This window comes from Pongo pygmaeus, chromosome 6, assembly GCF_028885625.2.
Source record: "Pongo pygmaeus isolate AG05252 chromosome 6, NHGRI_mPonPyg2-v2.0_pri, whole genome shotgun sequence".
NCBI classification, from domain to species: domain Eukaryota; kingdom Metazoa; phylum Chordata; class Mammalia; order Primates; family Hominidae; genus Pongo; species Pongo pygmaeus.
In genome coordinates, this window is record NC_072379.2 from 90,337,723 (window position 1) to 90,349,915 (window position 12,193).

Sequence of the window (12,193 nt, forward strand, 5' to 3'; positions counted from 1 at the left end):
GGCCAATTTCAGAGTCTGTGCCATGTGGTGATGAGAAGAATGTATATTCTGTTATTTGGAGGTGGAAAGTTCAGTATCAGTACTGCACAAAGCCCTTTTCAGCACAAGCACCATTCTATAAAATCCCCAGCAAGACTTTTCTTTTTGCAGTCAGCTCCCCTCCAGCTGACCTGCCTATTGCTTTCTTGGAATGTACACTTTTATACCTTCTCTAATAAATATGCCTTTCTATACATATAACTGTCTTGGTAAACTCTTCTTACTGACTGCATGATACCAGCCCCAGACAGTTGCTACCTGTGGCAAAAATGATCTTACATTTCAGAAGGATCACTCTGGCTCCTCTATGTAGAATAAGTTACAGGAGTAAGAGGTACAGCTATGGAGACCAGTATACATTTCCAGGTTTAAATTGAGGTGGAGCTGCCAAAGAATTTGCTGATGGATCCTATTTGAGTTATAGCAGAGAATTTAAGGATGACTCCAAAGTTTTCAGTATAAGCAACTACAAAGATACAACCACTATTGTTGGACTCGGAAAGACTGAAAGAATAAATTTTTGTAAGGGAGAATTTAGGAGTTTAATTTTGTACATGTAACAGTCGAGGTGTTTATTACACATCCAAATGAAAATGTTAATTTGGAGGCCAGATGGAGGAGTCCTAGAGTTTACAGTGGTGTCCTAGGTGCACACTTGGAAAAGTGTAGCATACAGACAGTATTTAAAGTAATGAAACACTGAGTGGAAAACTACCTACAGAGTGAGTGTAGATAGAGAAGATGGTTCAGGACCAATTCCTGAAATATTCCACATTTAAAGTTTGGGGAGATACAGAGAAATCAGGGAAGGAGAATGAGAAGGGGCAACGAGGAGGAAAACTAGAAGAGCTCTGAAGAGAGAAGTCATGTGTATCATTGCCAAATCCAGTGGTGAGTCTCCTCGTCTTACTTGGATTTGGCAATGAGACATCACTGCTGACTTTGACATGAGCAGTTTCAGGGGTGGGGATAAAAGCTTAATGAATAGTTCAAGAGAGAATGGAGGCAAAGAAAAAAAAAACCTAGAGGCACAGTTTTGTAATAAAAGGAGGGGAAACAAAGAAACAGTGAATGTGGGGTTAGAAAAGTTTTGGGTTTTGTTTTTATGGTGGGGAAAATAACAACATGCTTATATGCTGTGATATGTGGCAAGATTTAGAAAAGAGGGATAATTAATGGGAAGAGACAATTGCTAGAGCAAAGACCTTACTAAAAGAAAAGGGATGGGATATAATGCACAGGTCCAAGGACTGGCCTTACGTAGAAAATGATTAATTTATTTCTCCTAAGACCAAGGAGACAGAGTAAGGGCAATTTAACAGCATGCTTGGTCATGTCCAGTCTATTTAAGTCAGTGATTTTTGTTTGTAGAAGTTAGCCTTTTTGGGAAATAATCTGTTTAAATAAAAGACTTAGCTATATGAATGGTGATAATACCATTAAGCTTAAAAGTGAAAAGATGAAGGTATCTCAAAGACCACAATCATTAGCTACTGGACTTGTCAGGCTTAAAATGTATTACAGAGACAATGTTTCAGACTGTTTAAAGTTATATCAAACAGTAACTCAGAGAAAAGCAACTGTTTCTCACTGGTACACATCCTGAAACTTGAACCAATATTAAATATAAAATATGTTTTAAGAAGTTTTGTAAGTATATTTTATATACTTAGTTTTAGAAGAATAAACTTCCATTAAAAAAAAGACATTTTGATAAACATTTTTAAAAGTTTGACTTTGCCAGTAATCAAGTAAATACAAATTAAAATAGTAGAATATCATTTTCACTTATAAAAATTACAAAATTGGCCATAACTTAAACACTTTGTTGGAAAGAGTGGGGAGTAGGCATTCTCACTTACTGTTAATACAAACTGAATTGGTATGATTTTGCTGGAGGACAATCACAGTATATATCAAAAGCTTTAATAATATATATGTTATTTATCCCACAAATTCCACTTCTAGGATTTTTATTTAAAGAAATATTAGGAATGCTTTTACATTGTTGGTGGGAGTGTAAATTAGTTCAACCATTGTGGAAGACAGTGTGGCAATTCCTCAAAGATCTAGAACTAGAAATACCATTCAACTCAGCAATCCCATTACGGGGCATATACCCAAAGGATTATAAATCATTGTACAATAAAGACAAAGAGTTGGAACAGACCCAAATGTCCATCAATGATAGACTGAATTAAGAAAATGTGGCACATATACACCATGGAATACTATGTAGCCATAAAAAAGGATGAGCTCATGTCCTTTGCAGGGACACGGATGAAGCTGGAAACTATCATTCCTAGCAAACTATCACAAGATCAGAAAACCAAAGATTGCATGTTCTTACTCATAAGTGAGAGTTGAACAATGAGAACACATGGACAGAGGGAGGGGAACATCACACACTGGGGCCTGTCGAGGGGTAGGAGGCTAGGGGAGGGATAACATTAGGAGAAATACCTAATGTAGGTGACAGGTTGATGGGTGCAGCAAACCACCACAGCACGTGTATACCTATGTAACAAAACTGCACATTCTGCATATGTAATCCAGAACTTAAAGTATAATAAATAAATAAATCTGAAAAAAATGAAATATTCATTGTTTTGTATAAAAAGATGTAGTTAGAAGGATATTAGCTACAGCACTGTATAACAGTGAATAATTAAATGTATCCTAAAGTTTCACAATAACTGTGTAAACATACTATACAGACAATGAAATTTTAGGACATGATACTGTAGAAACATTGTTAATGACATGTAAAAGGGACTTTATATAGTAGTAAGGGAAATAAACAGCTACATGTACATTATGATTCCATTCTCATTAAAGAAAATAATGTATCTATGCATAGAAAAAGCTGGAAAGCCATCCATCAAAATGTTAAGAATGTTTCTAGCAGCTTCTTCTTGAAGGTAAGATAAGGAGCGACTTAAACTTCCTTCTTTCTATCTTTATTTTATAATTTTTCTACCATGAATATGTATTACTTCCGAAATAAATTAAAAGCAGCAATGTGGGGGGAGGGACTGATGGTTTCTTAAAATTAGAAATCTAGTAGATTTTTAAAAAATGTGTCTAATACAGGTATATTTCTGTGGATGCAATTTGATTTGTAAAGTATTGGTTCTTTATGACAATTAAGATAGTTTAAATTTTTCTAAAAATAAAAACTCCATGATTAGTAATGCTAACTGGCTTATGACTAGGTTGAATTGGTATTTCTATTCTCATTTTAGCATCCTTTGTACAACAAGAGGTTAGAAATTCTTAATTTTATAAAGAAGCTATATATACATGTTTGGATTAGTGCATCACAAAGTTGTATTAAAAAATTCAGACAAAAAGTGGCTATGCAGGATCTATATTACTAAATTAATTATGAGGGCACATCATGAGAAAGTTCCATTATTGTACCTTTCAAAAACACTGTAATAATTACTTCAGTATCTTACATGTAAGTAGGAGAGGAAAATTAGTGTGTGTATACATATCTCTTTATATTTTAAGTCATTTCCTAAATCACTGAATATAGCCTTTCTACCTACATATTGATTACTAAACTCTATCTCCAGATGACATCTTGCCCTTTAATTCCAGACTTGTATTTTACCCACTCTGCCATAAACTAGTTGTGTGACTAAGGACAAGTTATTCAACCTCTCCGCATTTCAGTTTTCTCATTTGTAAAATAGAGACAGCGGTGCCTATTAATCCAACATATCCCAAAACAGTATAATTTTATGCCTGCTCAAAACATCATCCTGCTGCATTTCTTTTCTATACAGTGTACTACAATTATCCTTTTCCCCAAGGAATCCACTTACTCAAATTAGAAATCACGGTGTCATTACGCTCTATTCTTCTTTTTCCCTCACCATCCAAAATACCTTCCCCCCTCAGCTTTGAAATATTAGTGACTTCTCTTACTAGATGGTAATTATCTTGAGAATGGGGACTGTGTTCTTTTTTAGAAGTTCATAAAGTTCCTGTACTCTTGACATCTAAGTATCCCTGGCACCTAGGAAAATTTTTGTCCTATGGTTAGGCACTCAATAAATGCATTTTGAATGTGTGTGTGTATGTGTGACATACATACATATTTTATACACATACAGAATACCTTATAGCTTTCCCATGATTATAAAATTTTAGAAGTATATAAAGATTGTAGATCATCATGGAGGACAAAAGGCAGGACTAGATTGCAGCTTTTGACAGAGCACCCTGCGGAGGCTTGCATTGTGAATTTTAGCTCCACATCGACTGTAAGAAAAAGCCTACCAACCCCGAGAGGACCCACAGACCCTCTGAAGGAGTGGACTGCTCTTGCAGGACCTGGGAGACCCCCTGCCAAATACTGTGGGTGCCCCAACTGCGGGAGTGGGAAAGGGAGAACCCCGCCTCTCCCAAACACACACCCCTACTGGAGAAGCTGAAGGTCTGTTTGTGGGAGAAGTTTCTGACTTTACCAGGAGCTGAGTCAATCTGGAGAGCTGAGCAAAATACAGGGGTAGGGGAAGCAGGAGAAAGGCCCTGGGAGCTCGCTGGGTGCCCGAGCAGGCCATTCCTGCCTGTACCACAGGGATCCAAAGGGAGGGCAGCCAGAGGAGCAGGGGCTAAAACTCCACAGGGAAAACTAAATCTCTAGCTGAACTCTGTAACAATTTGAACGGGGTGAGAAGCCTCCTGGCCAGAACTCAGGGAAGAGCGCAAACCCAGTGTGCAGACTCCATAGGCAGGGGAAGAACCAAGCTCTTTTCTTTCGCACCTGGGAGGCGGGTAGCCTGTGGCAGGTTTTCAAGCCTGTCTCACCCTCTGCCTGGAAACGGACTCCGGCTGTTGGCAGGGGCATGGTGGGAGTGAGACTGGCCTTTCGGTTTATGGGAGCTGGGTGAAGCCTGTGACTGCCTGCTTTCCCCCACTTCCCTGACAATCTGCAGGTCTCAGCAGAGGCAGCCATAATCCTCCTAGGTACACAACTCCAGTGACCTGGGAATCTCACTCCTATCCCTCACAGCAGCCACAGCAAGACCCGCCCAAGGAGAGTCTGAGCTCAGACACGCCTAGCCCTGCCCCCACCTGATGGTCCTTCCCTACCCACTCTGGAAGCAGAAGACAAAGGGCATATAATCTTGGGAGTTCCAGGGTCCCGCCCACCACTGGTTCCTCCCCATATACTACCACAGTTGATGCTCTCTGGAATGCGCCACCTCCTGGCAAGAGGCCAACCAGCACAAAAATAGAGCATTAAACCACCAAAGCTAACAACCCTCAGAGTCCATTGCAACCCCTCACCCCCCTGCTACCTCCGCCAGAACAGGCGCTGGTATCCATGGCTGAGAGACCCATAGATGGCTCACATCACGGGACTCTGTGCACACACCCCCCAGTAGCAGCCAAGAGCCAGGTAGACTTACTGAGTGGCTAGACCCAGAAAAGAGACAACCATCACTACAGCTAGGCTCACAGGAAGACACACCCATAGGAAAAGGGGGAGAGTACCACATCAAGGGAACACCCCGTGGGACAAAAGAATCTGAACAACAGCCATCAGCCCTAGACCTTCCCTCTGACAAAGGCTACCCAAATGAGAAGGAACCAGAAAACCAACCCTGGTAATATAACAAAGCAAGGCTCTTCAACACCCCCAAAAAATCATACTAGCTCATGAGCAATGGACCCAAACCTAGAAGAAATCCCTGATTTACCTGAAAAAGAATTCAGGAGGTTAGTCATTATGCTAATCATGGAGGGACCAGAGAAAATTACACGTTAAAAAGCAAAAATAAAAAACAAACAAAAAACCAAAGTACACAGGCAACAAAGGGCACAATGAATGCAAGGGTACCTCACATTTCAATACTGACATTGAATGTAAATGGCCTAAAAGCTCCACTTAAATGATACAGAACTGCACATTGGATAAGAACTCACCAACCATCTGCTGCCTTCAGGAGACTCACCTAACACATAAGGACTCATATAAACTTAAGGTAAAGGGGTGGAAAAAGGCATTTCATGCAAATGGACACCAAAAATGAACAGGAGTAGCTATTCTTATATCAGACAAAACAAACTTTAAAGCAACAGCAGGTAAAAGAGACAAAGAGGTACATTATACAATAGTAAAAGGCCTTGTCCAACAGGAAAACATCACAATCCTAAATGTATAAGCACCAAACACTGGAGCTCCCAAATGTATAAAACAATTACTAATAGACATAAGAAATGAGATAGACAGCAACACAATAATAGTTGCGGGGGGGGGGGGGCTTCAGTACTCCACTGACAGCACTAGAGAGGTCATCAAGATAGAAAGTCAACAAAGAAACAATGGATTTAAACTATACCTTGGAGCAAATGGGCTTAACAAATATATACAGAACATTTCATTCAACATCTGCAGGATACACATTCTATCCCACAGCACATGGAACTTTCTCCAAGACAGATCATGTGATAGGCCATAAAATGAACCTCAATACATTTAAGAAAACTGAAATTATATCAAGCACTCTCTCAGACTACATTGGAATAAAACTGGAAGTCAACTCCATAAGGAACCTTCAAAACCATGCAAATACATGGAAATTAAATAACCTGCCCCTTAATGAGCATTGGGTCAAAAACGAAATAATGATGGAAATCAAAAAATTCTTCAAAGTGAACAACAATAATGACACAACCTATCAAAACCTCTCGGATACAGCAAAGGCGGTGCTAAAAGGAAAGTTCATAGCCCTAAATACCTATATCAAAAAGACTGAAAGAGTGCAAACTGACATTCTAAGGTCATGCCTCAAGGCACTAGAGAAACAAGAACAAATCAAACCCAGACCTAGCAGAAGAAAGAAAATCACCAAGATCAGAGCAGAATTAAATGAAATTGAAACAAAAAAATACAAAAGATAAATGAAACAAAAAGCTGGTTCTTTGAAAAGATAAATAAAATTGATAGACCATCAGCAAGATTAACCAAGAAAACAAGATAGAAAATAACCTCATTAAGAAACGAAACAAGAGATATTACAACTGACATCATTGAAAACAAAAGATCGTTCAAGGCTACTCTGAACACTTTTATGCATATAAACTAGAAAACCTAGATGAGATGGATAAATCTGTGGAAAAATACAACCCCCCTAGCTTAAATCAGGAAGAAGTAGATACGCTGAACAGACCAATAACGAGCAGCAATATTGAAATGATAATTTAAAAATTACCAACAAAAAAGAAGTCGAGGACCAGATGGATTCACAGAATTTTAGCAGACATTCAAAGAATTGGTACCAATCCTTTTGACACTATTCCATAAGATAGAGAAAGAAGGAACCTTCCCTAATACATTCTATGAAGCAAGCATCACCCTCATACCAAAACCAGGAAAAGACATAATCAAAAAAGAAAACTACAGACCTATATTCTTGATGAACATAGATGCTAAAATCCTTAACAAAATACTAGCTAACCGAATCCAACAACATGTCAAAAAGATAATCCACCATGATCAAGTGGGTTTCATACCAGGGATGCAGGGATGCTTTAACATATGCAAGTCAATAAATGTGATACACCACATAAACAGAATTAAAAACACAAATCACATGATCATCTCAACAGATGCAGAAAAAGCATTCGACAAAATCCAGCACATCCCTTTATGATTAAAACTCTCAGCAAAATCGGCATACAAGGGACCTATCTTGATGTAATAAAAGCCATCTATGACAAACCCACAGCCAACATAGCACTGAATGGGAAAAACTTAAAAGCATTCCCTCTGAAAACTGGAACAGGACAAAGATGTCCACTCTCACCACTCCTCTTCAACATAGTACTGGAAGTCCTAGCTAGAGCAATCAGAGGAAAGAAATAAAGGGCATCCAAATAGGTAAAGAGAAAGTCAAACTGTCACTGTTTGCTGATGATATGATCATTTACCTTGAAAACCCTGAGGACTCCTCCAGAAAGTTTCTATGATTGACAAAAGAATTCAGCAAAAGTTCTAGATACAACATTAATGTACACGAATCAGTAGCTCTTCTATACACCAACAGCAACCAAGTGGAGAATCAAATCAAGAACTCAATCCCTTTTACAATAGCTGAAAAACAAAATAAAAATAAGTACTTAGGAATATAATCAACCAAGGAGTTGAAAGACCTCTACAAGGAAAACTACAAAACACTGCTGAAAGAAATCACAGATTACATAAACAAATGGAAACACATCCCATGCTCAAGGATGGGTAGAATCAATATTGTGAATAATGACCATACTACCAAAAGCAATCTACAAACTCAATGCAATCCCCATCAAAATACCACCACCATTCTTCACAGAATTAGAAAAAAAAATTCTAAAATTCATATGGAACCAAAAAAGAACCTGCATAGCCAAAGTAAGACTAAGCAAAAAGAACAAATTTGGAGACATCACCCGATCTGATTTCAAACTATACTATACGGCCCTAGTCACCAAAACAGTGTGGTACTGGTATTAAAATAGGCACATAGACCAGTGGAACAGAATAGAGAACCCAGAAATAAACCCAAATACTTACAGCCAACTGATCTACGACAAAGCAAACAAAAACATAAAGTGGGGAAAGGACACCCTTTTCAACAAATGATGCTGGGATAACTGGCTAGCCACATGAAGGAGAATGAAATTGGATCCTCATCTCTCACCTTATACAAAAATCACTCAAGATGGATTAAGGACTAAAACCTAAGACCTGAAACTATAAAAATTCTACAAGATAACTTTGGAAAAACCCTTCTAGATATTGGCTTAGGCAAGGATTTAATGAGCATGAACCAAAAAGCAAATGCAACAATTAAACTAAAGAGCTTTCGCACGGCCAAAGGAACAGTCAGCAGAGTAAAAAGACAACCCACAGAGGAGGAGAAAATCTTCACAATCTATACATCAGACAAAGGACTAATATCCAGAATCTACAAACAACTCAAACAAATCAGTATGAAAAAAACAAACAATCCCATCAAAAAGTGGGCTACGGACATGAATAGACCATTCTTAAAAGAAGATATACAAATGGCAACAAACATATGAAAATGCTCAACATCACTAATGATCAGCAAAATGCAAATCAAATAACAACGTGATACCACCGTACTCCTGCAAGAATGGCCATAATAAAAAAATCAAAAAACAGTAGATGTTGGCGTGGATGCAGCGGACAGGGAACACTTCTACACTGCTGGTGGTAATATAAACTAGTACAGCCACTATGGAAAACAGCATGGAGATTCCTTAAGGAACTAAAAGTAGAACTACCATTTGATCCATCAATCCCACTACTGGGTATCGCCCAGAGGAAAATAAGTTATTATTTGAAAAAGATATTTGCACACGCATGTTTATAGCAGCACAATTCACAATTGCAAAATCATGGAACCAACCCAAATGCTCATCTATCAAGCGGATAAAGAAACTGTGTTATACAAGGAAGATTTGTTTTGAAGACACCTTGAGAACTGTCAATATGTAATTACCTTAGTTCACTTTTTTGTTTTTTTTTTTGAGACGGAATCTCGCTCTGTCGCCCAGGCTGGGGTGCAGTGGCATGATCTCAGCTCACTGCAACCTCCACCTCCCAGGTTCACACCATTCTCCTGCCTCAGCCTCCTGAGTAGTGGGGACCACAGGCGCGTGCCACCACGCCTGGCTAATTTTTTTGTATTTTTAGTAGAGATGGGGTTTCACCGTGTTAGCCAGGATGGTCTCGATCTCCTGACCTTGTGATCCGCCCACCTCGGCCTCCCAAAGTGCTGGGATTACAGGTGTGAGCCACTGTGCCCGGCCTTAGTTCGCTAAATTTTCATCTTATATTCCACCCGGGGGGATGAGAGGGAAAGGTGAAAATTTTGAATTCTTAACACTATCTGTAGTTTTTAGATTTAATAATCATCCCAGATTTTTTACTTTCAGATAATCCCTTGCTTATATTTTCCAAGAATGCATGATAAATTATAGACAAATAAAAGCTCATTTTCTCAATTAAAAAAGAAACTGTGATGTCTATCTATCTATCTATCTATCTATCTATCTATCTATCTATCTATCTATGATGGAATACTACGCAGCCATAAAAAGGAATGCATTAACAGCATTTGCGATGACCTGGATGAGATTGGAGACTATTATTCTAAGTGAAGTAACTCAGGAATGGAAAACCAAACATCGTATGTTCTCACTGATACATGGGAGCTAAGCTGTGAGGACGCAAAGGCATAAGAATGATACAGTGGACTTTGGGGACTTGTGGGGAAGAGTGGGAGGGGGTGAGGGATAAAAGACAACAAATATGGTGCAGTGTACACTGCTCAGGTGATGGGTGCTCCAAAATCTCACAAATCACCACTGAAGAACTTACTCATGTAATCAAATACCACCTGTACCCCAATAATTTATGGAAAAATAAAGAAGTATATAAAGATCATCATTCTAGTCAGGAAATCAATCTTTCAAGCAGACCTTAGAAACATACATAGATGTCATTAATTATTATTTAATGCTGATGAGATTGTGGGAAATCCAGAATTCTCACACAGTATTGGTAACAGGATAAATTGTTACAACTCTTTAAAAGACATATTTTAAGAGTCATCAGATTTTTCAGAGAATTTATCTGGATATCTCTGACAATTTACAATGAAAACAAAAGGAAAATTGATATGTGTAAAATGTTATTTATCCTTTTTTATGAGAAAAAATGGAAAACAATCTAAATACTGAATTATAGTTTCGAAATCTCAGTAGACTATTTCAGAGCTATTAAAGTTATTATAATGACTACAGCAATATGAATAAATGCTTTTGTTATTTTAAAAAACTAGATGCTAGGATTACAATTATGTTAAAAAGTGTATATTTACATAAAACGTGTGTATTTTTTAAATAATAAATACTAAAGATGCAACTGAAGCTTGTACCCTTTAATGATTTCTGATACTGGAATGAATATTTAGTACAAAGTAGTTTTAATCAGACAAACATTGCACAAGACATTCAATTTTAAATAAGATTTTAAAAAACATATCACAAAATGTCACATACCTTTGGATATACTTCAAATATGGTGTATAGTCTATTACAGCAGGAAAACTGCCATCCAGCCCCTCTCCCTTTAGGCAGAAACTAAGACAATAGAAAATAAATATTTCCTATTAATATATAAAATTTTAAATCAAAGTTAAGTTTTATGAAAAATCTCTTGCCAGAGACATTTCTCTCATCAAATGGCAGTGAATTTTTTTGTTTGCAATTTGTTACTTGTCAGAAATAAATGCCTGAATAAAATATTCTACCTTCAATACCAATGACAAGGCATTGTACAAATTAATACACTGTCAATGGGTTACATTAAACCAACAGTTAACATTCTTAATCCCAGTTTTTTTTTTTCTTTTTTTTGAGAGGGAGTCTTGCTCTGTCACCCAGGCTGGAGTGCTGTGGCATGATCTTGGCTCACTGCAGCCTCTGCCTCCCGGGTTCCAGCGATTCTCCTGCCTCAGCCTTCTGGGTAGCTGGGACTACAGGCACCCACTACCTTGCCCGGGTAATTTTTGCATTTTTAGTAGAGACGGGGTTTTGCCATGTTGGCCAGGCTGGTCTTGAACTCCTGACCTCAGGTGATCTGCCTGCCTCGGCCTCCTAAAGTGTTGGAATTACAGGTGTAAGCCACCGCACCTGGCTAGTTTTTTAAAACAATAAAACAACAAACAAACAAAACAAGACTGTAACAAATTTAGACAGAGCTAGTGACGTGATATAAAAAGTTAACATCCATAGAGGGATCAAAAAGACAACCTTCACATTCCATCTATCATGTTCATCCTCCACAATTAAGCTAATTAACCTAATACTAGTTTATTAAATTTTAATAAAGTTAGACTTGTAAAGTGACAAATATTTAGAAAAGGAAGTGCTTTACTAAAAAAGATAACTTCAGTGAAAACGAACAGCATTATTTTTATCAAGACTCAAAAGTAGAATTTCATTTGTCTTATACTTATTTTGTTAATATTCCTGAATTTTCAAATGTTATATTTCAATAAAAATATAATATTTCCTTCATTCCTTGTGTTTGAGTTTCCTTATAGACAAACCTTTTACTTTC

General features: G+C 37.8%; 1 protein-coding gene across 7 annotated transcripts in view; it reads right to left on the reverse strand.

Moving 5' to 3' along the window:
• The window catches only part of RUNDC3B (RUN domain containing 3B), a 214,786-nt gene that overhangs the window by 91,252 nt on the left and 111,341 nt on the right, over window positions 1-12,193 (reverse strand). For all 7 annotated transcript variants that reach the window (XM_054496949.2, XM_054496952.2, XM_054496950.2 and 4 more), the window contains one exon: window positions 11,131-11,211. In XM_054496949.2, coding sequence (XP_054352924.1) covers window positions 11,131-11,211 — 81 coding nt within the window. The remainder of the gene's footprint in view (window positions 1-11,130; window positions 11,212-12,193) is intronic.